The 27,541-nt window shown below is 50.0% G+C and overlaps 1 protein-coding gene across 5 annotated transcripts in view; it reads left to right on the forward strand.

Moving 5' to 3' along the window:
• The first annotated feature begins 2,166 nt into the window (after positions 1-2,166).
• MAPK4 (mitogen-activated protein kinase 4) overlaps positions 2,167-27,541 on the forward strand; it is a 34,297-nt gene continuing 8,922 nt past the window's right edge. For all 5 annotated transcript variants that reach the window (XM_062599312.1, XM_062599316.1, XM_062599313.1 and 2 more), the window contains exons 1-2: positions 2,167-3,438; positions 19,180-19,324. In XM_062599312.1, coding sequence (XP_062455296.1) covers positions 2,893-3,438; positions 19,180-19,324 — 691 coding nt within the window. In that variant the 5' untranslated portion in view covers positions 2,167-2,892. The remainder of the gene's footprint in view (positions 3,439-19,179; positions 19,325-27,541) is intronic.

Consider the following 27,541-nt stretch of genomic DNA (forward strand, 5'->3'; position numbering starts at 1 on the left):
TTCCTTATGGCAGAGCAGGAATTGCTGGAGATCGCAGTTTGCCCCAGCTAGTTGCTGACCTGCTGAGTTCTCCTCACGCCAGGCTGAAAGCCTTGGACCCTGCGGAGGGGTTCCCACCGGAGTGCCGTGTGCTGGGGGAATGAGGAGTCCTTTTGTCCAAGGAAGGACTGTAAAAAGTTACTTTTTATAATTAACAAAAGAAAAAATTAACTAAAGCAGTTCGCCCATCCCATCAGAGGCTTAATGCCAGGTGCTGTAGCAGGTTTCACGTTACTGTAGCTTCTTTGTGACTTAGGGAGTTCATCTCTAGTTATAACTAAATGACAGTTGCAAAGTAAGGTGAGAAAGAAAATGTCTTGCTGTGCCTTCCCCTCGTGCCAATGATATTTGGGTGCCCGGGTAAGTGCAGTGGGTTTCTTGTGTGTCTGAGATCAGCAACGCTGACCTGACTGGTGTGGGATTATTTGCCCCATTTCTCCCTCCTCCTCTTCCCCATTTAGTCCTACCGAATTGCATCGAATTCCCAGCTATCGTCTCTGTCAGTGTTTTCCAGCTTTTTAAAGCTGAAAAGTCGTGAACAGACCTTAGCTGCCTGCAGTCCCTGAAATCAGCCGGTGTTTCCCAGGCTCTGCGGAGACAGCGGGAAGCTGCGCCCGGGGCTACCCGTGCGGCATCACGGCTGCGTCGCTGCGTCTGGGTGCTGAACAGGTCCTTGACACAGTGAGAAATGAAGTCAACTTGTATTCTCCCAGCAGGTTTTCCTGCCCCTGGCCTGATCGCTGGCGAAGCAGAGGGACTCCTGCCCCCTCGGCGAGGGCTGCATGCGGAGCAGCACGCCGCCGAGCCGAGCGCGTGACCTGCCGGCTCAGCCCCTGCCGATGAGCAGCAAATCCCCGTGCTCAGGATGGCACGAGTCGTCCATCTTAATGAAGACGTTCTCCTCCTGTCCCTGGAACGCGCTGTACCGTCAGCACTTCTCGGGGCGGGGGGGACGAGAGCTGCGTCGTTAGCCTGCTCTCGCTCTCTGATCTGAAAAAACCCGCAAGATTCTTTCTTTATAACTGCGCTAAAAGCGAGTGAGTTGGCAGCGTGACGCAAGAGCTTGGCAGCTACCAGCGTTTGCAGGCGCAAAGCCCGTGGGATCCACAGGCTGATGCTGAGCTCTGCTGTGGGACCTTCAAGTCGGCGGGCGTCGCGTCCCCGAGCAGCGTTCGTTGCAGCGGCAGGTGGAGGGTTTCTTTTTTGTGCTGTTCGCCTGCCCATCAGTAAAGCTTGTAAACTGCATTAGCTTGTAAACTTTCATTTTGGATGAAAGGCACTGCAGAAATGTAAGATCATTTTTACAGCTTGGCAACTGAGGCAATTTTTTTACTTCGCTGGTGCAGAGCACAGATAGGAATCATATGCTGGTTGGGAACACTTTTCCCCTTGCATTTGCATACAAAAGAGCAAAAACACACCTGGAAATCTGTTGTTTTTAAGCCAAAATTACATTTATTGCAAACCAAAGAATGCCATGGCGTTCTTTACCTTCAGTTTCTTAGCAGAAAATCCCTTGCACACCTCACGTACTGCTAATGTAATTTTCTTGCAGTTCGGTTAAGCGTGTTTGTGCTAAGTGGGCAGTCGGAGGCATAAGTGTGTTACTCAACCTTAGCCTTCTGCAAATCACCTCATAAAATTTCAAACAGATTAAAAAGGAAAAACCCTGTAAAATGAAAAGTAGGCTTTATCAGTTTTCCGTGTATTTCAGCCCAGAAAGGAAAGATTAAACGTCTGAAAAAACGCTGGTAATGATGCGTGCCTGTGGAGGGCATAACTAACGAATTTCCAAAAGGTCGCAGTTTTGCTGGTGTTTAACCTTCAGGAAGGAAGGATTTACATAGCGAGTGCATATTCAGAGTTGTTAGCAAATGAGCCAATCTCTTCTTTTCTTGCAGCGCCCGGGCTGGAGCCTGCCGAGGGATAGCCAGGCGGCACGATGCAGGGAGCTCCCCCGCCGACAAGCGTTCCGCCCGGCCCTGAAGCTCGAGTGACGCTTGGGTTTGCTAACGGAAGACACGCGAGGGCGAGGTGTTGGGACTGCAAATGCGGAAACCTGCTGCTGCGCTGAGCACAGCTGATAGAAAGCGGGTCTCGGTCCGAGAAAGCGTTCACTTCTGTCCGGATCGATACCTGCCGACGGGAAAATGGGATCCGTCCGCAAAGAAGCGATGAGAACAGCAGAGCTGTGCTGATTTCCGAGGAGCAGATCCAGCCCCCGGCTGCGTTTCGCTGGCCCGTGTGACACTGTCGCACCTCGCGGGCCACCGGGCTGTCGGAGCAGCAAAGGGGCTATGGGGCGGCTCTGGGCTCGGCCTCACTGCAGCGGGCTCGGCGCTGGCTGCGTCGCGGGGCGGCTGCCCTTGGACTGAGGCTCCGGGCACGGGTGACGGGACGTTTGTCAGCACGAGCGAGCCCATCATTTTGGCGTTGTGTTGGAGACTTCAGGGAAGAAAAACAAGAAAGTGGCTGAAAAATGTAGTAGCACTGATCTTTTCGTAACAAGAAGAATCGCCTTTCTGTGTTTTGATAGAGAGCGCTACTTCTTCACTGCATTTGAAATACCCACACTGTTTGGAAAGTCTCCTTTACCCCTTGATTCCTTATCCAATTTAAAACATTTTATTTGTGTGTATGTGTGCGTGTATGTGCTCACGTCTATTTTTAGTGTGTCAACGTGTCAGGAACTTCTCATCTTATAATCATGGGCTCAGAGCAAGAAATTCCTCCAAGCAGCTGTGAGTAATAATGACTTGCTTTATTTCAAAACATTTGTGATCTGGAAGTTCTTTGACTCTCCCAGTTTTTCAAGTCACAAGGAAGAAAAGCTGAAAGAGGACTGAGCCCGCGATGGCAGAGAAGTGTGACTGTATTGCCAGCATGTACGGGTACGATCTAGGCTGCCGCTTTATTAATTTCCGGCCCTTGGGCTTTGGTGCGAATGGACTGGTGCTATCAGCCCTTGACAGCAAGAGCTGCCGCAAAGTTGCAGTGAAGAAGATCACCATCAGTGACGCGCGGAGCATGAAACACGCCTTCCGGGAGATCAAAATCGTCCGCAGACTGGACCACGACAACATTGTGAAGGTGTATGAGGTGCTGGGACCAAAGGGGACCAATCTGCATGGAGACTTTTTCAAGTTTAACATGGTGTACATCGTGCAGGAGTACATGGAGACAGACCTGGCTCGGCTGCTGGAGCAGGGGAAGCTCACCGAGGAGCATGCCAAGCTCTTCATGTACCAGCTGCTCCGAGGGCTGAAGTACATCCACTCGGCCAATGTGCTCCACAGAGACCTGAAGCCGGCCAATATTTTCATCAGCACAGAAGACCTGGTGTTGAAGATTGGCGATTTTGGGCTAGCCAGAATTGTGGATCAACATTACTCGCATAAGGTACGTGTCACAAACCAATCTTGGTAAAGATTGATTCTCTTTTCACAAGTTACTGTTCAAGATGGGCAGATGTTGAAATCAAATCGCCTGGATGCTCTTGCTCCCGGCCGTGTTGAAGAACCAGTTGGGTGGTCACCTCCACTCTTGTGGGCAGCGATCTTGGTTGCAGTCACGCTGTACTGGTTAATCCCTGACTGGTTTCTCATCTACCACGGCTGTGGGATGAGACACAGCAGCTTGAGCATTTGCCTGCCTACATTTGTGCTTCTTCAGTTGCCTGGCACAAGCACACGTGTAACAGAGGGAGCAGGACCGCAGGGAGAAACTGTTGACTGAGCCTTTTCAGGGCACCTGTAAATGCTATTAGGATTCTTGCTGTTAGTATTCAGGCTCCCTTTGCTAAGCCAGGAGGTATTTGCTGGGTGTTAGTTCATGCGTTTGGCTCTTCCAAGCACACTGCAGGTTCAGGGCAGAACAATTCTTGAGCTCTGCAAAGTGAGGAGCAGGCGCCACAATTCTTCAAGTGCCATTCAAAATTTTTTTTACTGCTTTGTATCAGGCTGCTGCTTTTTTTCCATCACAGTAATGGCTATGGCTTTTTATTTTCTTTTTATGTTTGCTTGTTTTATTTAAATGACTAAACTCAGTGTTTCTTGCTTTGTCTCTTTTATAAAACATGAGCCATCATTCACCTCTACAACAGAAGTACGTGAAAAGGGTATCTGACTCCTGTTAGTAGACATTGTATTCATATTTATCCTCATTTTTGTGCCAAGTGTCCTTGGTTCATTTGCAGAATGTTTCTTCTTCTAGCATTTCACTCCATGTCTAGCTGGCATCAGCCACTGCAGAGGTGAGAACCAGGTCTCGTGATGCTGATCAGATTTGCTGCTGTCTCTCTCCACGTACGTTCCTCTAAGAGAGATCGTAGAAGAGGATTTCTGTGCTGTCCCTCCTCCGCTCGATCGCACTGTTAAAACCGTGGCTCCTCCGGGATGAGCTTGCAGTGGGATGAGGCTCATTAGTGCTGTACGTGCACCACAAATGAGCAAATAATCAGGTAGTTTCGCTTAGCAAAACTCCTCTGGCATCCCCTCCAACTGTAGCACAGTTGAGAATGGCCTAGCGGCTGGGAGGACATCCTGCCAGTTTATACAAGTATTTACCAAACCTGGGGACTGCCACAGTCGAGGTTGGTTCTGCGACTTGGTTTTGGTCCGGAGAGATGACGTACGCTTCCCTCGGCCCCCCAAGAGAGACGCTGTTTCATTCCGCGTGCAGGCTTGGTCTGCGTGGGCTCCGCGAGGGCTCTGGAGTGCAAGAGAAAGCTATTTGCTGCAGGATCCTCTGGCATATTTTTTTTGCAGAGTGTAGATGGTGTGGGTTACATGCAGGGTTGATTGCGTGTGGACTGTTAGAGCAGGTCAGGACTGTGGTACAGAGCTGGTGTCCGTGTTGCTTAAACTGGTCTTTTTAGACAGTCACTGGCAGCACACTTTTTGTTTCTTAAGATCTACTTGCGACAAGCCTATGTAAGAAAATATTTTCCTTTCTTACAATTTATTTAAAGCTCAGCACTGGCTTGAATTCAAGGCGTTCCATGGTTTTTAAGACACAAGCTGGCTGCAGGGCCCGTACCCTAGAATAGCCCACAGCCTGCTGCTCACGTCCCGGGTGGCAAGGACCTGGGTACAGTCATTCCTTCTCTGCCAGATTTAGGCACTATGCAGCAGGAGACAGTTTCTGTTTGTTTTCACAGTCCTTTGTTTGTGTAAACACACCGAGGAACCACGTACCTATTGAGCTGGGGAGGCTGGGACTTCCTGAGAAGTCGGAAAGTACCAGATAATTGGGTGTGAAGCATCTCCAGCCACAGACGCAGTAGGAAAGCCAACAAGGAAATAAATCACTGGCTTTTCACAATGATCCTGAGGCACCAGTGGCAGGTGGTAAGTGGGCCGTGGCCACCAACAGCGTCAGCAAGTTACTGAAGAGGTGCTCATAGGTTGCCCTCAACACTGATGACGTTTGACGTCATCGTGATGTGCCATCCCAGGAGGCTGCTCCACGGGCTCTGCGCAGCGCAGATCTGGGGATGTGCAAAAGGGCGGTCAAGTGTTGCTCCAAAAAGGGTGCAGTGAATGGTGGTTTCAACCAGTTCAACCAGAGGCGAGGTTGCTGGGGAAAGCCAGTTAAAACAGTGCCTGTAGACAAGCAAGCAAAACAGCTGCGCCTGGACTCTGGATTATGGCACACAGAAGTGATGAATATTTGAATTCGAACCTTTAATGGCATAGCCCAAAGAGCAGGAGTTAAGCACGAGCAACCTTTGGTTTGTTAGCAACTGAGGCAACAACTCCATGTTTCTCCAAGTCTTCAAGATTGTCTCGTGGTGGATAACCCCAAGGGAGGGAGCTGCCCCCTGCTCTGATACTGCTGAAGCTCCCAGCGCCGACGGGCAGCAGCAAACTTGCTGCTCGATCTCTCAGCTCACACCATCAAAAGCACTAAAAGTTGCAGGTGCTTCCGCTCTGGTGGGATGAAATCGGGAGCCGATTACAGCGAGGGAGGAAACGTGAGATCGGTTGCGCTTACGTTACCTGCGTGGGAACTTGGCTGAGCATGTCCGAGAGCCAGTATCTGCCCCCTAAGGGAAACTCCCAGGATTTGGCACCGGTCTCCTAACAGTCTCCTAATGGAGACATGGGGCCGGGAGGCAGAGAGGAGCGTTCGGCAGGATCCGCCTCGTGCAGTTCCCACCTCGCAGGGAAGAGCGAGGAGCTCAGCCCGTAAGTCTGCGCTTCCCCGAGCAGCGGTGCCGCCGCAGCCCCCGATCCCCTCCGCGTGCCGGGGGCCGCCGCGGGAGCCCTCGCTTTGCAAAGACGCGAGGCGGCACGGTGCGTTTGGCTCCCGTAGCGACGGCCCCTCGCGCTCTGGGACGATTTTCCCCCGACAGCCCCTAATCTTGTCTTCTGCTTGCAGGCTGTGGCGGCTGTGACTCCCGCGAGCTTCGCAGTGCCGGCGCGACGGGGACGGGGACCGGGACGACCCCGGCAGCAGCCAGCGGGGAAAGGCCGGGAGCTTTCACCCCATGTAGTCTGCGGCAAAAGACAGGCGCAAGCGGTCCCCAAACGCCTGCGAGAGCATCGCTGTTCTGCGCCGCCTCCTTTTCCCGGGAGCAGCCTCAGGGCAGCGTTGCCCCGGTGCTCGCTGGCGCTCCCCGGCGGGATCGCGCCGTGCCCTCCCTCCTCCTCTCCCTCGGTGCCGAAGCGGTTGCGCTGCTCCGCAGTGCAGTTTATTTCTTGCTGGATCTGTGTCGTCTCCTGGCACACGGCTCTTGTTAGTAACTTCTGTCTGCTGCTGTAGTTTTTCTTACAGCAGAAACAGCTCTGTTATGTTATCGCCCGAAAGCTGCTGGAGTATTTGCCAGTTTTCTTTGGAGAAAAGCAGCAAGATCCCAATTTCCGCTCAGTGTGTGCTGCTACTGTGTCTCTTGCGGTCATTGTTTAGTTCTTCCTTTTCCTTTGAGAGGAGACTTCTCAGTGGTAAGGCTGTGTTTACTTTATCATCTTGCCTTTTAGGAAATAGAAAATGTCATATGAAGGTTCCCAAAGTATCGTGCAAACTCCAGAGAACATCACAAATTCAGACAGCGCAGATGCAACACACGCGTTGCGGCTCAGCGCCCTCGCCGTCCGTCCACGGCGGCGCGAGTGCAGCCCTGCCAGGGAATCCGTCACCGCTTTGCGATGGCCGGAGCAGCGGGGTGCGTACTGCAGGCCCGGCCCGGGAAGGGCTCGGGTGGCTCGGCCACGCGACGCTGGCCAGGTCCTGCCAGCTGCTCATGGAGATCTGCTGCGGAGATGGACGTGGCCATGGCGGGAGGCTCCAGGTTCTCCCTCTCTTGCCCCGGCGTGCGGGGAGCGTGCAGGACAGCAGCTACTGTGCAGTAGGAGCGATGCTCATCATCCCACCACTGCCTGAATTACACTTAATCGTCCAGCGAGAGGAAGGGATCTGTGAGATGCAGTTACGTTCTTTCACTGAAAGTCGAGAGCCAAGTGACAAATAAAACTTCCTGCTCCTCTGCGCTTGACGTGCCGTATTGTAACGCAAATCACACACATCCCATGCAGCGAGACTGAGCGCCGAGGTGAACTGTGCAGCTCTGGTGTTTGAAATATTCCCAGAGAGACCCTGTACTGTAGGTGCACTGACTAAGCGGGGAGGAGCAGCAGTTAAGCATGTGCGTCTGCCCAAGGCTGGTTTTTGCCGGGCCGATTTGCTGTGCACGTGGTGATTTCACCTTCTGTAGAGCTCCGGGAGCCGCGAGCCCGCAGCATGAAGCTGGGGCTGGTGAGGCTCCAAAGTGCAGGTACCGACTAAACCTCTGAGCAGCAAAACCCCTGTTTGAAATGTTTGGGTCAATTACTTAGCTTAGTTGTTGGCCTTTTAGGCCCATCTGCCTAAAACAGAATAGAGAAGAAGCCAGCTGAAGCTTTGGTTTGTGGTGGCTGCGGCCTCCGATGAGAAGCGCTGAAGGTGCTGAGCGCGGTGTAGGGGTTGGTATGTTGGTCTGTCCACCATTCCTTCCTGCTAAAAGATGTGTCTCCTCACTGCATCTGCTCAGCCACGCTCCACTACAGGCAGGCTAGAAGACCTCAAATGCCTGTTTAGACCAAGTCTTCTGACATGGACAATCCACAGGGCATTATAGTGAGAGGAAGAGGTGCTGATGAAGGTCTTATTCTGCCAGCCAGCTCTATGCTATATGCTAGACCTGGGTCTGAGAGGTGTTGCAGAGTGCACTTGGCCGGGAAGTGCATCCAAGCAGATTAGGAGAAAGTGGAAGCTTTTGGGTTGCACTAAGGAGCAGCATCCACGCTGGCCTGCTGCCCCCCCCCAGTGAGTTTTGGAACCTGAATGAAGGATTTCTCTTTGCAAGAACAAGTGCAGGGCAGGTCCTGTGGGGGGGCTCCGACTTGCCTTGCGTTACTTTACAGTGTAGATATGTAGATATGCAGGGCCCAGGCTGATGCATGGAATATAAATCCATTGCTGTGGACTTTTAACGTCTCATTGTCAGGAGGGAGGATGTAGTTCTGGAGAGAGCTGAAATTATTGCTTCAGGGGAAAGTGGTGGTGTCCTTGCGAAGGTCGAACAGTGGAGGCAGTGGTACAGCACCGTCACTGGGTGCTTGGTGGATCCTGCAGTTATACAGCTCTGATTTTCTCCTATTTGTAAAATGCTGAATGAGGGTGAACCAAAGTAAAACGTGAGCGGATTTAGGATTCAGCTGCTCCTGATGCTGTCTGGTTGCTGCATGGCTTGGAGCGTTCAGCGACCAGATTTTTCCTTTCCTGCAGCCTGCTTTACTCGATGCGAAAGGGTTAAAGGCAGTGAATACAGGTAAGAACTCTCCATGGTACAGAGTCCTGATTCGAATCGATTTTGAAGGAGTTACAGTTAATGGCATCCAGGCAGGAGCTTTAGAGCGCTGGAGGAGCGCGCTGGAAGTTTAATGAACTTCCCGCTTCTCAGATAGACGCTACATGCTGCAAAAAAGGTGTCTGTGCTAATGGGACATGGCAAAACACCACTCCCTTTAGCTACCCTGCTGCTCAATCCTGCTGTTTCTGCTGCATTCATTCTTGCCTTATCTGACCTGCCAAGGTGCACAGTTCTTCGCTGTACGATCACAGATTGCTGTGGTTCTAAGAGAAAGCAAAATATCACATGGTTCGCACAAGGAGGCATGGTATAATCCACAACCAGTTTCCGGTTAAAGTTACTATTTGGTATTTGAAGATGGTAGGAGAAAATCTTTTCCTTTAGCTGGACTTTTGTATGCATGATTGTCAGGCTCCCTTGATTTTCATGTTTGTGACAAGGTTTAAATGTATTTTGCATCGAAGGATCGGTGGGTTTCTGTCCAATACAGCTCTGGTTTAGTTGATGTTGCTTTACAAGTGAAGGTAGGGAAGGAGGATGGGAAAAGGTGGAGGAACGATGATCTCATAAACCTAAAGAATACAGAAAGCGATCATCTTGACGAGTATCTGCCAGTCAAAGCCTGCAGGATAATGTTACGAGCTGTCTGTCCATTTCTGTTGCAGAATTACTGTTAGTTCTAAGCAATTCTCCACTGGCTTAATAGCAACCAGTGCTGCGGGAAGGAGCTGTCAGGCTGGATGGTGGAGGCTGCAGCTTCTTCGTGAGATGTACCTTCACAAAATGCCACTGCTTTAGCATCTCCTAATTCCTTCCAGGGCCAAGAGACTGTAGTTTGGGCGGGGGAGTGGAAAGCAAACGCCGGAACCGCACTGTGCAGCGAGAAGTGTCTCTGGCCCCCGAGCAGAGCATACTGCAGCAGCCCAGGCCTGTGCTAACTGTCGGGAGCTTCCAGCACACGGGCTCTCTGCATAGCCGTAGTTATTTGCAAATTCTGTTGATGGGGAAGGACTGTATTTGCCAACTGGAGCAGGCACCATATGCTTAAATCCAGTCATAGCTGTGCGACTGCCTCACGTACACACATGCAATGTTTTCCACGTGCTGGGGGGAGCTCCCAGCTGGTGCCGGTCCCACCGTCCCTCCTGCCGCAGCGATACACGCCAGCAGGAGCATGTCGTGTGTTGCCGTTGGACCCACCTGAGCCAGGTGTCACCCGTTGGGTCCCACCCCCGTTTCGTTAGGGCCGCAGTGTGGTCCCCGGGAAGTGCTGGGGAAGGCGGTGGTGTCGGCACCGTAGCGGTAGGACGGCTCAAATCCAGGTCACACAGAAATGAGGAGCTACGGCAGGAGAATGTAGGTTGGGGCTTCATTCAGTCCTGCATTTGCTTTCCAGCTCTTCTCAGATGACAGAGAAAATCAATTCCTTCCTGTGTTTCTCTTTCAACCTCTGATTTTCTTGTCTGCTCATAGAGATTTATAAGCTTGTTGCTCTGTTTGGGCTTCACACAATTCCCTGCTTCAGAGGTGCAAGCAAGGGGGAAAAGACCTTTGGACATCTCCAGATTCAAAGCTGCTGAGCCACTGTCCTGCTTCCAGATGGGACTGATCAGAGCAGAAGTCCTTACGTCCTGACTGTTGATCATGCCGGCAGGTGCTAATGTGGAGCTGCCCTAGAACAGATTAGATCATGCTCTTTTCTCTGAGGGTAATTAATTGCTAAAAAGATCCAGTAGATCCAAAGGTAGCACAGAGCTACAGCTCTAGTGTAATAGTTTGTGAGTCTTTATGGCAAGAAAATACTATCTAAAGTGCTTGGATTTTTCCCGCTTATGGTCTGTTGTGTCTGGAATACACTTAGACTGATGCCTAGGGTCTGCCAACATGACAAATCGCAGATTGCGTGTTATCGTTCGTCTAAGAGGTTACAGCTATTCGGATCCGACGGTTCTCAAATCCCAAGTAATCCCCTGGTAACCAGCCTGCTAAGTGTTAAAATGGCAAATAACAGCCACAGTAGCCTGTGACCAGTTTGAAACAGTTTGAAAGTATATGCACCAGGCTGAGTAATAGTTTTTACCTGGTGGTGTGTCTTGTTGACGTGAATTGCAGCAGGCAGCCCTTTAAATGGGATAATTATAACGGAAAGGGAGTGCACACCAGTGCTGCAAGATGCCTTGGAAGTCACTGGGAATGCTTGATCAGCTCCAGAGAAAAGCTTGCTTGCCTTCATTTCTCATGCCATTTGTCTCATGCTCGCCACCGAAGACCCTTTCTCCATATTTTTAGAGTAACTGATGGGCATCAGTTCAGTTGAAATTCCCAGATAACAAACAGGATGAATTTCAAGCTGCAAAGTTCACATTCAGATCTGAGTCTACATGTTCAGAGGCTGTTCAGACCAGAAGGCTTAAAATTCAGTCCTTTCTCAGAAAAACACATTTCTAAATTTCTTGAGTGCTCAAATACTTGTAAATATCTCTTGAGGGCACATTATATCAAACTTAGGAGTAGAGAAGACTACTAAGCCCATGAGATGGTCATCTGGATCCCCTGATCTCTCCTTTCACCCTGTGCCGTCACTGATGCTATCATCATACAGCCATGCAGCCTTTTTTCTCCTCTTTCTCACTACTCTTTTCATGCCCTGGGAGTCATTAATTCTGCTGTTTATCCCTCCAGAACATCTCCAAATTAATCTTTTTTTCCCCCTGTCAGCACTGTTTATGGTCTTAATTTGCTGTGCTCCTCAAAGTTCAAACAGTGAGCAGAGGAGCATTTGAAATTAAGATATTAGTAGCTCAAGCCTCCCTAAGATCCTTATCATTATGTGAAACACAGCCGAAGTCAAGTGCTTCCCTTTCCTTAGATCACATCTTTATTGAATTCAAGCATCTAATTTTCATCTTCAAAGCTCAGAATCGGAGGCCAGGCATGAAATGCCCCCAGCTCGAGAGGGAAGGCCTGGGGTGTGAACGTACGGTTACCACTCGAGCACCCTCACCTTGCGGCAGGTAGAAGGGACAGGGGAGCAGGAAGAAAGCAAAATCAAGATTTAAAAATTGGGATAAAGAGCATTGAGTAGGTAGACGTAATTTAAAAATAATAGACGTTTCAAAGGACAGAATTGAGTCTCACCTTGCATCTGTACTGTGCGTTGCCCTGCAAGAGCGGACGAGCTTCAGTAGAGCAGAGCTACTTGGGTTCAGTGGTTCTGTTTGGAGCAGACAATGGAAAGGGTTGCAATATGGAAATAAAGTGAATTGGTAAATCTCTTTACTAGAGTGAAGAAACATCAAAGTGATAGACTCATTAGCCTGTATATGTTTGAGGTAAGCACTTAGTTACCTGTTCTGCGGAATTTAAGACAAAGAGATGGTTTCAGAAGGGGATCACAGTGCTCAACAGCAGAAGAAAATTTGCTTCAGAAAGAGCTGTCGATCCATCAGCTGGAAGAGGAGGCTCTGGCACCAGAAGAGTGGGCAAAGAGCGATGGAGAATGTTCTTGGGGACCCAAATCCTGAGGTCGTTGTGCTTTCTCAAAGCGATTATGTACAAGATGGGGTCTAGCTGCCTTGCAGAAGCTGATCCTGCGCCTGGTGGGTAGAGAGCTTGGCTCTGTTATTCATTTCTCTGCAACAGATTTGGGGCTGTCACTGCTTTCTGGAGGTTGTGTTTGATTTCTCAGACTTCTCCAAATCTCCTGTCAAACTGACATGCTCGTTTAAGGCCTGAGCTTGTTCTCTTCGTTCAGATCTTTTAGTGAGGAGAAGGGGATTGAAGCCTTGGGTAAGTGGGGAGGAATCCTTGTGACCTCTTCTGTAGGCCACGGCCATGCTTTGCCTCCCAGTAATGCTGTTTCCCCAGGAAGTGTTATGTGGCTTGACTGGTTATTCTCTTATTTTCAAGAGGTATTTTCAATATTTTCCCCATCTTATGCCTTTGGAGGGGCTTCTGGTAGGATGCTGAGGCCCAGCTGCAAGGACCTGCTTCAAGCAGACTGCAGAGAACAAGGGGGGTTAATCCTGGTTGACTGTAACTCCTTCTCCGCACCAGGAGAAAGGTGTGTGCTGCTTGGTGACATGTGTCTGGTCTCCTGACCTGGCACTGCGGATGCAGCCTTTGCTCCCCATTGCTGCGGGAGAGCCCGCGGGACGTGCTAGGAGCTGGGGAGGAGGTGCCCGCAGACCCGCTCGGGGTGCGGAGGTGCCCACTTGATGCCTATCCTGCATATAGTGAATTTATCACTTTTGTACATTGTCTGAGCAATTCTTACACATGCGAGTTGCCTTGGGAATAGCAACGGAGGAGAAGCAGGAACATGATACTTGAAAAATTGCAAAAAATAGCATGGGAAGGCTTGAGAGCAAGGCTTGGATTTGAAACTATTTTTGTTTCTAAATTAACTTGGTATCGTATTTTTTTTAAAGAGATTCCAGTGTATATTTCAGCCCAGAAAGGGCTGCGCTGAAGCCATAAGATATTGTCATGAAAATATATGTTCAGTATTAATTGGCACTGAGTAGTATGCTTCTGTTCTTGGTATTTCTACATGTTTGGTTGGCTATACATAGATAGATGGTCTAGCGATGCTTGTGGTATTCTTGTGCTAAACTTGGACTCAGAGCGTGTAAATGCTCGAGCTCAGCGCCTGCAGGGGAGGCAGGCAGGGAGCCGCTTCCCAGCCCAGCTCCCACCTGTGGCTGGTGTCTCCGCATCTGCAGGTCATGGATCCCCCCCCCCCCCCCAAAATCATATTAGCCTGGGAATTGATATTCTTTCTTCTCCTGGTGCAGCTGTCTCTCCGTGAAGGTAGCAGGCAAGGAGACCTATCTGCCACGTTCACGGTTCTCCTGCGTGGGTGGTGCATCGACGTGATGTTTGTGCCTCTGCTGCACCTCCTTCCTCTGCGGGACGTGGGAAGAGCCTGCGTCTGGCGGGGCACTGGGGAGGAAAGGTGAGGGTTAAGTCGGACATGCAAGCGAGGGAGAGGCAGCACTAGTGGCGAGGGAAGGAGCCCGGGTTATTTAAGGCTCTGCTAGGAAAGCTGTGGTTACCCAGCTGTTGCCTTAACTTTAAATGGGGCTGTTTGCGTATGTTAGGAGAACGGTAGAGAGGGGCTGCCTGTGAGAAGACGAGAGAGAAGGTATCCAGGCTGGAAATGATCGTCTCTGCGCTGTTAGTGTTGTTGCCATTGTGCAAGTCTTGATACACTGCATGGATGTGCATGTCGTTATCTGACCTGGCTTTGTTTAAATCCTCATACCTGCTTCCTGTGACCGGCGGGTCTGTTGCGTGATCAGTGCTCCCAAAGCGATGGTAATATTTCCCTATTAGCAGAGCTCAACGTAACTCTGGAAGAATACTGGGCAGGGGGGAAATGTTCACGGCATTTTTTTCAAGACGTATCGTGTTGGATTGCCATGAGGATGCCGGTGCCGCACGCGCCGGGCCAGCTGCGGCGGCGTCTGCCGTCGCAGGGCACGCTGTGCCGAGGCCGCTGCTTGGTTGTTTTTCATAAGATAAGGAATAATTCCTCTTGCAAAAGAGCAGGGACTTATTTTTTGTTAAAAAAAAAAAAAAAAAAAAAAAAAAGATTCTAGGCCACAGTTTTAACTACCGTGGAGCAGAGCAGGCCTAGGTTTGGAGGATGCGATAGGCTGTTTTGTTCATGCCATTAAGGACTACCCGAGTGGTGCATTTCCCTCCAGCTTGGGACCATGAGTTCAGTTTGCCTGGAGCTGGTCCGGGTTCCTGGCATGCAGCATCTCCCACGAGAAGATGTCAGATCATTCACCAGGGTCAGGAGGGAGAATCAGCCCTCAGGTTACCCTGGAATTGTATCTGCTTCCAAGCTTGTACCTGCAATGAAAGGAGAAATTACCATGCAAAGAAAAATCTAATCTTGATTTTAAAACTTCCCATGACAAAAGAATCCATCAACCCTTACTAATATTTTCCCTTGTGGTTAGTTACCCTTGTGACTGAAAATCTGTACCTTGCTTCTAGCCTGACTTGGTTTAGCTTCAGCTTCCAGGCATTAGATCATGCTGTAGCTGTTTCCGATCAAAGAGCGCTCAATTAGCTAATTTACTTTCCCTGCGGGTACTTCTAGACTGATGCAGTCAACCCATAACCTTCACTTGGCAGAGTTTGCTTTAGGAGGAGTCAGGGAAATGGAGCAACTCACTCGCTCTGTATCATCTGATGTATTTAAACTAAAAGATTTTGGAATGTGCTACTTTTGAAAATAAATAGGCTTACATTAACATGGTTACTTTTCCTTTTCCTTCTGTGGAATCACTTTGTGTCAGTGTTCACAGGATGATGAACCAAAACCTCTGCCACCAGCAGAAAGCAGGTCTACATCTGCTCATGTCCCTGGGGGAAACCTCCAGGGGAATGGGCCAAAAACGAGAAGCTCGGTGAAGGTGAGAAGGAGGACAGAAAACTCAGAACCCAGAAGAAGAACACTCTGGGAAGCGAGGGAGGGTCCAGTTGCATGTGACGAGAATACGTGGGGCCGAGGAAGGAGATGCATGTTCGTCTCAGTGTTTGTGCGTTGTGGCAGAGTCTGGAGGCCCAGTTACCTTGGGTTTCTGCTTTGTGAGCCTTTTGCTGCCTGGTCTGTCTTTGTGAACGCAGTTCATCTATTCTGTTCTCACCATGCTCACTTGGACCGTGACCTTCACCGTTTATTCTGTCGCAGTTTTTGGATGAAGCCCATCTCCAGTTTTAGCAGGATACAATTATATCTGAAAGGGTGTAATTCAACCCGTGGCAGAAAAAAGGGATGGTGCCTGGGGTGATTTTAATGCTATGTTCCTACTGATTTCTTATGTATTTTCCTCTCCCTGCGGTACTTGATGTAACGTGCGCCTTGGCTTTCCCTGTTGAAGAGCCATGTTGCTCTTTATATTGCATGGCCACACTAACCTTTCAGGCCCCGTAGCGTTGGGCGTTATCAAATGAACAGAATATGGCCCTTGAGGAGCTAATCTAATTGCATGACGTGAAAGGCGAGCCGGGAGATCAGAGAAGCACGGGGAGCTGCGCGGGCCGCTGTCGTCCTGGTCCTCCCTGTGTGTGTTTTAGTGGAGCCGTGGGCAGCGAGCCGGCGACGGGTCACGGCAGGATCGATACCCGCCTGACCGAGGCTGGGCCCCCTCTTCGTTCAGTCTGGTGTGAATTCTATTACTTCAGGGTGTTTGGAGAAAATAAAGACTGATTGCCCCAAATCTCTATCCCCAGAGTTTAATTTCTGAAGATTTTCCAATAAATACCAGGATCTGCATTACTGTAAAAATTTGCAGTAGCTGAACACCAGCAGCCTGATGTGATAACCTCGACCGTTCTGCAATTCTGCAGTGACGCTCTGGGGCTTTTGTGCCCGTTCTGGTTCAGCAGCATTAGCAATATTATTAGCAGCAATAATATGGCTGCGTTAAATGAGCCAGCAGCACAAATTCTCAGCTAATCAGTCTCAATTATAACTTATCTTAGCAAGACAAAAATTAAAATGTTCTTTGAAAAGAAAGTCTTTTGATTAAAAGCTTGACAACTTGCACATTTGGAGATTGGAACAAAAATCTGTATTGAGGGAACAGAAAAATTATAAACCTCTTATCATTTGTGATAGTGAACTGCTCTTGCATTTTTGCTTAAAAAATGTATCACAGCGTACCCTCGATCACAAGATATTGTTGTTAACGCCAAGTGATAAATGACAACGCTGTGCTTTCTGCCTTTCTGGCCCCTGGCTCATTTTATAACGTGTTCTTTGCAGTGGGGCTTGGGGGGGGGCTGTCTGTGTCTTGGATTTAAGAGATCCAGGTGCCTCCCTTCACCCCCAAATCTTCCCCGTTGAAGGTTTAAATAGCAGCGTGTTTTATGCTCGCAGTTTCTCAGGGAGGGCCCACTTCTCCTGACGCGCTGGCACGGTTCCCGCAGGTGAAAGGGACCTGCACTGACGGAAAACTTAAGGCAGCCTCGCAGAAGCTGGCAGTAATCCCGACGCAGGACCGCGGCCGCACAGCCCCGCTGCGTCCCAGCCGCCTGCCGTCCCGCTGGCTCCCGGCTCAGGCAAGCCGCTTCTCGGGGCTCAGCCTCCGTGCCAGGGCCACCGGGTGGCAAAGCCACGAGCAGGGGCTGTGCCCAGCCTTGCTCCGCTCTGTACACACTTACGCCGTCCTTAACCCGGCTTTTAGGATAGACGGTGGATTTACACGGCTGAGCCTCGCTGGTCCTCACTTGGCCGATGCGGCAGCAGGAGCTGAAAATCGGTTCTTACAAACAGCCCGTTCCCAGCTGCATCCCTAGTGCTTCCCTGTCACCCAGCAAATGGCATCTCCTCTCCCTGAGGAGAGCCTGTCCTCGAAGGAGCGAGCACCCAAACCAAATGGTTCCCCATGCTTCGGGACTGCCGTGCAAAGCCTCAGTAAAAACCGGTCGTTTCTAGGTATGCAGGAGCATACCTAAGGCCCGTGCTTCCTGCCAAGGGCGTACAGTTGGGATTTTTGACTGTTGTACGGAGAAAAGTATCCGAAGATCTCCAAGCGCTTTACAGGCGGATGGTGACATCTCACAGAACTCCCTACCGGTAATGAAGCGACGTCTCCCCAGCTTTGCAGAAGGATTACTGAGACACAGGGCTGGAATCACCTCTCTGGAGCCATAGATGTAGCTCCGCAGGAAAGGGAAAGAGTTTCCTTCTCCATGGACATCACATAGTGCCATGCCAGTGACCAGGGATGCCTAAAAGCTAGTCTGGAGGGATGGCAGCCCCGACAGATCGAGCCCTGGGGGCCCTCGCGCGCCGTGTTTTTACGTCGAGCCTGCCAGATTGCTCGTGGGGTTTTTCCCTTTGTTTGGAAACTCTTTAAAGAACGCCTCGTTTCTAACAGCTTCCTTTCTCCTGCTCTCTACCTGTGCCAGCTCTCTGGGTTTCCTGAAGTCTTTTTTTGATAGATGGTATGGATTTGCTCTTTTAAGGCTTTTAATACTGTGCCTTTGCATGAGCACCGCAGCGCTCGCAGGCGCGCTGCCCTTTTGGCAGCCCCTTTTCATTGATTTCTAACAAAGTTTCTCATGTCTATGTAGTTGCCTTTTGTGAGATTAAACGTTATTGTCACAGACTTTTTAGCTTTATCACTCCCGTCACGATGCCAAATCTGGGTAGCGAAGTTTGTTGTTACAGGATTGCTGCTGGATATTAATGTTTTCAGCCAGGTCCTGTGCGTTGCTCAGGGCTGAATCACGAGTGGCTTCTCCTCCCGTGGGCTCCCTAGTGAGGTTGTGCTGCAAAAAAATTTAGTTTCAGCATCAATACTATGTTTTTTCCTATTCAGGCTTGGAATATGGATCTCTCAGGTTTTTATGTTACTTGCTATATAACTTGCTATTACAGTCAGCTTAGTTAACTGTAGAGGGACTATGGATGTAATATTAACTGTAGATAGAATCAGCAAAATATTGCAGACTGATAAAATTTGGAAATATAAGGGTTGTGCTTACAGCTACCGAGCTGACAAGGGTTCCTTTGTGCACCGGTGAATTACAGCTAGGGCCCAATTCAGCAAAGCCCTTAAAATATGCCTACCTGAAAGTGTCTCAAATGATTGAGTGTAGATTTATATAATGCATTTTAGCCCTCAAGGAATAAAGTGAAATAGCTTTTGCATGTATAATACACAAATACAGGTTGTTAAAGCCACCTGTCCTTGGCAGAAGGTGCTGCAATGTTATGGAGATAAACAGCAGATAGGTTTTGGGGCAGAAGCATGTGCTTCTCCTCCTGGAGCACTGACTCATTCCTGTTTTCAGCGGTGGGTACCCTCCAGCAAGGCATACGCCTGAAGCCTCTCTTCTGGCTGCCCTGAAATATTATGCGTGTAGCAGTTTGGATGAGTGTGATTTAGAGGCCTTTCCAGCCCCACCACCCTGCGGGGTCCCTCCGTGCCAGCGCGGGGCTGCGGCAGCGGTGGGGGGCACTTTGGGAGCAGGGGGGGTGACGCCAAGGCGGGGAGGAAGGAGGTGCCGTGGCCCCAGCCACCGGCCCGCGCTGCCAGAGCCCACGCAGCCTTTCAGCGGCATTTGGCAACCAACAAAACACATATATAAATAACTAAAGAAATCTGCCTCTGGCCTCTTTCTTGGTTAAAACAAGAGCTCTCCAAGCTGAGGTTTATGTGTGCTAAGCTCATCCCCTCCACAAGAGATTCAGCAGCTCAGGGCAGGGATGCAAGAGCTGTCTTGCAAAGTTATTGATGCCTCTGTTTCTACTCTTTCAGGGTTACCTCTCCGAAGGCTTAGTGACAAAATGGTATCGCTCCCCTCGCCTCCTCCTCTCGCCGAACAACTACACCAAAGCCATCGACATGTGGGCGGCCGGCTGCATTCTGGCCGAGATGCTCACGGGGAGGATGCTCTTCGCCGGTACGTTTCTAATGATTTTTTTCTCCCTCCTTCCTTCTTTGGTACCTGATCCGCAGGCCTGTCAAGAGTAAGACTAATAGCCCAGCAGAGCGAATTCCCCTCTCCTGGCCAGCCAAGGACCACGTATAGCAGTGCTACAGGTCTCCTGTGTCTGGTTATTAGGCATTAGACGCGTCTCCGCCATGCAGTGCCCCCAGGTCTCTGCCCTGCCCGCCGAGCACCCCGCGGCAGAGATGCTTTGCGAGACCTGCTGGGGTTGGTGTCATGTTGTGCAAGGTGCTGCGCTGGCCCAAGCAGGTCAGGAACGGTGTGCGGCCAAAAACACAAGCCAAAATGGATGAAAGAGCAATTCTGGTGAAACAACAAAATCTTTTTTTTAAATTAGATTTTCAACAAAAAATAGAAGCTTCTTGTTAGGAGAAAAGATGCCTGAAGGGTATGATAGGATGGAATATAAGGACGCAGGATAATGTGGTCCTATGCAAAGAGGTTTGTACTCTATGCAGTGGATTTAAACTGTGACTGGTATCTTGAATATATGTCTTTTTTTTGAGGGAGAACAATTTAATGCCAGAACAGTTGCAGCCAGAACAGTTTCATGTCGGGAGCGGTAAGGAGCTCACTCTGAGCTGATTGGTGTGAAGGGCTCGACTACAGCACTACATCGCCCAGCAGTTTTCTCAGGGATAGCTGTGAAATCCATAGTAAAAAATGAATTAGTGTCAAACCCTCCTATAAAATCAAAAATATTCCACCGAGACCTATATACATACTTAATCGTGTTTGCTGTGAGCTGTTCCCAGGCTATAGAGATAAGCATGTGCCCTAAAATACTGCGCCTTTACAGCTATCTGGGCTTGTCCGTATTAGCATCTAGCAAAAAGATCTGATTCTTTAATCACATTAATGTAACTCAGTTAACTTTTATGGTAGATCCTGAGGCTAGATATTTTATGTATCGCAGGAATTAGGAGAAGGAATGGGATCGTTGCATAGGTGACCGCTGCTCCTCAGGGTGGCTGGAAGTGACCTGAAGCTGCACCCATGTTCTTAAACGGCGCGTGGGGGTGGGTATGCCACAGCTCTTGCAGCCAGGATTTTCCTCATCCTTCCCAGCTTGGACCCTAGCTGTGTGCAAATTTGGCAAGCTACAGCATTCGCATATAGGCGGGTCCTGGCATTATAAAGGTGCACTGCAAAGAAAAGACAAAAAACATCAGGAAGGAGCGTATGATTTATCAGCACAGCACTTAGAGCTAAATTCTGATGCTCTTGAAAAGCAAATGTTTCTTCAGTATGGTTCCAGAAATGCCACTGTCGGGAGAAAAGGTCTGGTTCTTAGCTTTGTATCAAGCTGGGACGTGGAGTCATTTATTCAAGGAGGAAGCAGACGCGATCTGGTATCAAAGCGCTCTTCCTCCCCAGAGGACGCAGCGATGCTGCCTCTTTGTTATTGTTACCATTGCCTATTAGTATTTTGAATGACAAGATCTAACACATTTCATAAGCAGCTGTTCTCAGAGTTTTGTAAATAAATAATTAGTGCCATTAATAATAGAGAAGAATGCTTTCTTCAGAAATACTTCAGTGCATTGCAGCGCTCTGCAGCCAATGCTTGATGGCAGCTGCTCTGTCAGCCTCTTCGCACTCAACTTTCAGCTTCCGTCGTCCTTTTGTGAAGGCTGAAAATTAAAGCGTTGGTAGCATTTAGAATTCAGATTGTTGGAATTGCTGTGCTCTTTGCCTCCCTCTCCTTCCTTCCCCTTGCCTTCAGTCTCCCTTCCCAGAAATTTCCTAGTCCAGGGATGTTAGTCCCTGCGCTGCAAATTATGCAGCAGCCCCGGGCTGCGTCTGCCGCCTCCCTGGGATATGTTCCAGCCACTGCAGGGGCTCTGTTTTCCTGCCACGTCAAGGTGTAGCAGCTCAGAGTAACTGCCATTCCAGCAGCATTACCTCTCTCCACTTTATTTATTTATTTAGCTGCTCAGCTAAAGCCCCAAGGGAGGCAAATGTTGCTGCCATTCAGCAGCTCCTTGCCGTCAGATCTCGGGAGGGGAAACGAGGAGGGAGAACGAATGCAATAGGGAGTCGCGCTGGGCTGCGGTGAAAGCAGCCTGTGCCTGGCCCCAGGGGCACGGGGAGGGCGGGCGAAGCTCGTGGTCGCTGGTGGGAGACGCGAGACTGAGCCACGGGGCGCGTTCGGAGCCTCTCCTGCCTTAAAACACGCTTAGCAAATCCCCCGGGGGACTCGATCCGCCTCCGTCTCTCCTGCAGGCGATGCGCAGAGCAGAGGCTGTGCCAGGGCCTCATCCTGCAGGGAGGTGCCGGGTTCTCTGGGTGCACGTGAGGATGCGCTGCTTTGCCCTGCCCGTGCAGGTTGCTCCCTGCTCTCCCGGGGAGGGTCTGCGTTAGCGTCCCCGGGCGCCGGTGTGCCGCGCTGCGCCTTTGCTGCTGCTGCTCCTCACCACGGGCTAGCGCAGGTGCAGCCTGCGTCCTTTGGGATCCGCCCGGTCCTCGGACTTGCAGCTCCTGCACTAGACCAGAGTAACGAGACGCCTGGTGTTGAGCTGGGTGCTGCTACTGTGTGTAGCTGAAACCGTGAGGAAATCTGTCTGGACACTACATTAATCTCTTCTTTTGGATATGGTTCCTCATGTCAAACAGAAAACAAGACTTATTTTTCTAGGTCCTTCTCTGGCCGTCCCCGTCGCAGCATCAACGCGCTCCTTGGCATCATCAGGCTTTGGGCAAACTCTGCTTAACCTCTTTCTCAGCCTCACCTTGTTTGTGGACACCTGGAGTAGAAGTTATGTTACCTGGTGTCAGACATCTGCCTTGTAGATAACTGACCCAGTCCCTAAAGCTCCCTTTACGGTCAAGGCCGAGACGCAGGCGATTCCAGGGTGCGATTCTTCTGGCCTGGTAGGTGTCTGCTGTCAGAAGAGATTGATTGTGTATTAAAAATACTTGTTTTTCGTCACTGCTCATAAAGAGCACCCGGACAGATGTCGGTATCATACGTTGCTACAGTCAAATGAGATCGATCCTATCCCTGCAGCCTAGGCAAGTTTCGAAACATTCAGAGACTCGATGCCACAGAGCAGGAATACTGAAACCCACTTAGCAGGTTGCTGCATGAGAGTCCACAGCAGAGTGAAGCTCAAGAGAGAGGATTTGGCAAATCACAAGTTAAGTTCAGCTAGACAAGTGCTGCGCTCGTCGTTGTTTCTCTGCTTTTCATTAGTTAGCAATTGCTTAAGAAGTCCCTACATGGTGGCAGGATACTTAGTTAACGGGCAGAGATCAAAACTGGAACTTCAAAACCACATATTGCTTTGGGGTTTCTTTAAGAATAATTTGTAGAGTTTGTATTGGAAGCTCTGGGTCTCGTGCCCAGTTTTTCTGATCTACTTCTATACCAGTAAATAAAAAAGAGCCGCTCGTGAGCCCCAGCATGGGGGCAATATATCCATGTTGTCTCATTGCCTCTTGCACTGTCCAGATTTTTTCGTCTGTATGTGTATCTGTACAGTGGATTGGATGATTTGGAGAGGCAGGTTGAAGGCGAAGGAAAGATTTGCTCATTCTGGATGTGCCAGTCCCACGTGGGGCAGGGGTTCCTGCCCGGCTGGATGTCCCCCTGCCCGTCCCCTCTGCAGCAGCGCGTGCCCCGAACCTCCAGCTCCAGCTGGGGGGGGGGGGGGAACTGCAACTCCCCCGTAGCCCAGCTCCGTGATAGGCAGCCTGGCTTAGGAAGTCTGTTAGGAACCGGACAGGAAGTCCCACCTGAGGTTTCTAAATGTTACCGTTGATGTTAGTGGTAATTCTGATAGAAAACCTATCACTGAACTGCTGTCCTTTCTGCTGGACCTGGTGTCCCTCTTCGCCCTGGCCCTGGTGTCCCCCTTTGCCCTGTAGCGTACCTACACTTTGCAAAAGACTTCTGTAAGGGAATAGAAATCGGTGAGGAATAGTTCTTTAATTTATTTACTCATCATCTTGACATAAGCAATGGCATATTGTTTCTTCAGGGAAGAAGCTCAGATAATCCAAAGCTAGCAAGAGCATAACATGTCTCCAGTGGCTAAAATCTGATTCACAGACCTTTGGAAAACAAAATTAAAAGCTACCCGCTCCCCGCCATGAGCAGTGTAGAAAACCAGGCAGAGAACCTGTAACAACCATAGCTGGGTCATGCTCGCTTTGTAGACGGCAATGAATCCTGACCCTCTCAGGCAGGGAGGCAGGGGAAGTCTGGAGTCGAATCTGAACTGCTGCTTTATTGCATCTGAATTCTGGTCTGCGGAGAGAATTGGATCGTACAAGGAATTTTCCCTTTGGGTTCAGGGGGAGCTGCATTACCAGAGAAGAAAAATCCCGCTAAGGTGCAGAGAAGCCTGTCCTGCCTCCGGCCAGAGAGCCACACAGTTTGCAGAGCTGGAAATTACGGAGGTTTCTGCCTGCAAAACGGAGGCCTGAGAATTTGACGATTTTACAAAACCCGAGCTCTGCTGTCACTCACCTCGGCAATTGCCGCAGTGGGTGGATGGGCCTGCGATGCTTGGGGGCAGAGAAGGCAAGTCAATCAGTCTGTTCAGCCCTCTCTGTTTTCAGCTGCCTCCTGTGCTAGCACTAAGTGGTTCACAGCTCCCTCCAGTGATTTTCCACCCCTCTGCTTGTGGACACGTAGCCAAAAGCAGTGCCAGTGCGAGAAATAGAAATGAGAAGAAAGAGAAGAGCTTTCTATCCTTGAAGATCTCTGTGGGAATAGCCAGAGCACTGCAAGGCTACGGAAGGCTGTATGGGACCAGTCAGACACGTCTCACTTGCCAGGGAAGTCTGTTAGGGCTTGGATGTTCATCCTGGACTTGCCTGCAACAAGGGGAAGAATTTCCTTCTCAACAACACATGCATGAAGCTGAGCTTCTAACCCTCTAGTCTGATAATGACACTTTGCATTTATTCTGTCTTTAGTTCATGTTTTTCCTTTTGTGAATTAATGCGTTTAGACGCTCCCTAGGAATTAACAAATAGAGGATAATGGGTGGAGAATTGGGTTCCTACGAGCCGTAGACTGCTCCAGGGTTAATTAGCAGCTTCTCTGCATGGCAAAACCTTGTGCCTTCGCACTGCGGTCATGGCCTTCAGGGGTCAGCAGCTGGAACTGCACTGAAACAAGAAGAGCCACCAAGCCGCCTAATGCCCTCTCATTTTGATCTCAGTTTGGGAGTTTAGCCTGAGTAAGGAAAGCATTTGTTTCCTATTAGTCATCTTTAGTTTCAGCATTTTGCAGACTTCTGTTTTTTTAATGAGATTTCTCCTGATGAGGATGCTCTGCCTTGCTTGCCAGCGGGACAGAGGTGCTGGGCCGTGCCTGCTCCACGGGCAGAGGTTCAGTCCTCTTGCGCAGGTCACCCACACACCACTTGTGAGTAAGGCTGCCAGAAGACTGTCAGGCAGACAGCAGGGAATGTGGTACCGTGAAAATCCCTGTTGGTTTGTCCACTCTGGACAGTTCACTATCTTAATGGATAATCCGGGCTCTAGGGACGCAATATTTATAATCAGCGTTTCTGGTGGACAGAAGATCGATAGTGCAGCTCCATATTTATGCCAGGCAGCTTCTTTGTACATGTAAGAAGCTGGAAATCGTCAGCAGAGCTCTTGGTCAAATTCAATACTGTGCTAAAGAATAGGATTAACTTTCATTAATTAGATGTTTGGCTGTGCTCCACTCTGCTGGTGCTATTTCTTGCTTATCACTGGCTGCTAGGCAGTTCTGGAGGGAAGTTTAGGAATACATGGATAAAAACGTCTTCAGGAAAAAGGATTTTAAAAAAATGTTTCCCAATACCAGTTGCTGGGATTCTCAGCATCGCTGCCTTGAAGTTACTCCCAACAGCTAGGCTGGTTATGGCTGGAAAATTGCAATTATTAAGCTCCAGTGTGGAGAAATAGTGGAACCAGGGTTGAATAATAGTATCTAGAGCTGGACTGGTTCATCTGAGGTTGTAAATGAGCCCAGCCCTGAAGAAAGTAGCCGTCTGGGAGGCAGAGTGAGGTCTGCATTCCTCTCCCGGCATCCCGCAGCAACGCAGGCCCTTCCAGGCTTCGGAGGCTGCGGCAGGTACGTGGCAATTAGCCGCATTCCCCTTCTTGCAGCGGGTTTGAGTGTGTTGCCTTTCACAGTCATAGATATCGGCAGCTGTGCTCCATGGTTTCAGCTGGGTATGATTTCTGCTTCTGCTTCATAACCGTTTTAAATAGGTGGCCAAGTTAGCCAAAGCATTACACTGATGCTCTGAAGGCTATTTTAATCTCATGTAACATCTGTCTGAGCCTCTGAGCGCACAGAGTTTTATTACAGCAATTCAGTGCTGCAGTTCGACAGACTAGGAGCCTATGGGTATTGCTGGAACTAAATTGAACTTGCAGTATAAATTAGGAAAGGGGATAAAGCCGGGATCCCCAAGCACTGATTTCGCCTGTGACATGTGGCTTGGGCTGTGCAGCTGTGCCAGACCCCACTCCAACCTTAGACTTCCTAAATCAAGTTTTTGTTAGAAAAAGAAACAAAGAAACTCATGTCGATTATACCAGGAGGGCTAATCATCTAGGTCAACTATGTACCCTTCAAAAGAGGGGACCTGGCTTTACTGGGGGAATAGCGCACTGTGTGTATCGGACCTAACGGGTGGCTCGATCCTCACTACTTTGGAGCAGCTGGGAATCCCAGTGCCACAATGAACAGCTGCAGGTACGCCAGGCTTTGGGAATGGCACCAAAGGTGCCCATGTCAGATTGAGGCATCTCGCTTGAGGATACTGACACCCTTGATTGCCATTTTGCCTGCTGATGTATAGAAGAAACAAAAGTCAGCACATTTAGCTTCATGCAGTGAAATGCAGAGTCCCATCTGCCTTGGAAAAGGCCAAGCAAGGCCAGAGATGTTGGCTGAGAGCACCACTGGCCAGTGCAGGGTGATTTGGCAGCTGGCTCTTGGCATGACTTTTGGACAGGTCTGGTGGGGGGCTGGCAGGGGAAGAAGCTCCCTGCAATTTCTGAACCCAGGAGCTGGGGATCCAAGCTATGCTCCATGGATCTGTGTATTGAAATGTGCCCAAATGGGCCAGTTCAAGGGAAGGCAAGAGGGACTGTGCTCTCCTGTCAGTTTGGGGAATACCTGGCCAAGATGAAATGAGATTTTTGGTGCTGTGGATTGTCTTCCCTGTTCCTCTCCCCCCTCGCCTCCTGTGTTCCCCTGATGGCTCCTCAACATGTCCATGTTAGAGTGGAAACTGGGAACTGCTGCATTTCCTTTGCTCTGTGGCTGCAGTGCCAGGTTACTGTGAGAAGCCAGAGCTGCCCTTTTTGCTCTTTGGTGCACATTATGGGCCCAGAAGCACTCGGAGACAAGCGTTCCCGGAAGGAAGAGTCCAGCATAGGGCTACAAAGATGATCAGAGGGCTGGAGCACCTGCCCTGGGAGGAACGGCTGCGAGAGCTGGGCCTCTTCAGCCTGGGGAAGAGAAGACTGAGGGGGGATCTGATCAATGTGTACAAGTACCTGAAGGGAGGGTGTCAAGGGGACAGGGACAAACTATTTTCAGTTGTCCCGTGTGACAGGACAAGAGGCAATGGGCAGAAATTGAAGCACAGGAAGTTCCGCCTGAACGTGAGGGGGAATTTCTTCCCTGTGAGAGTGACAGAGCACTGGCACAGGTTGCCCAGAGAGGTAGTGGAGTCTCCTTCTCTGGAGATCTTCAAGGCCCTCCTAGATGCAACCCTGTGTACCATGCTCTAGGTGACCCTGCTGAGCAGGGAGGTTGAACTAGATGATCTCCGGAGGTCCCTGCCAACATCACTGATTCTATGATTCTATGAAGGGCAGAAGAACCGGGCTGCCTGAGGACACAGGGGCAGTTGGAAGTTGCAGGGGAGGGAGCTCTCGCCCCCTGCCCTGTTTGTGCAGGGATTCTCTCAGTGCTGATAAAGGCCAGGGATATGCTGCCAACTCTGCTGCCATCCTAATGGCATTTAAGAGCAGCATTTACTTGGGGATGTTTGTAAGACTGCAAAAAACTCTTATGTAGATGCAGTCGTAGTAGCCAGAAAATTCTCTGCTTCTTTTCTGAAGGCTTTGGGGATCTTAATGGAGCTATGGCACTGTCAGAGTGGACAGTAGAGTCAGGAGTATTAAGGGAGGAGAGACTGACAG

Source organism: Rhea pennata, chromosome Z, assembly GCF_028389875.1.
Source record: "Rhea pennata isolate bPtePen1 chromosome Z, bPtePen1.pri, whole genome shotgun sequence".
Taxonomy (NCBI): Eukaryota; Metazoa; Chordata; class Aves; order Rheiformes; family Rheidae; genus Rhea; species Rhea pennata.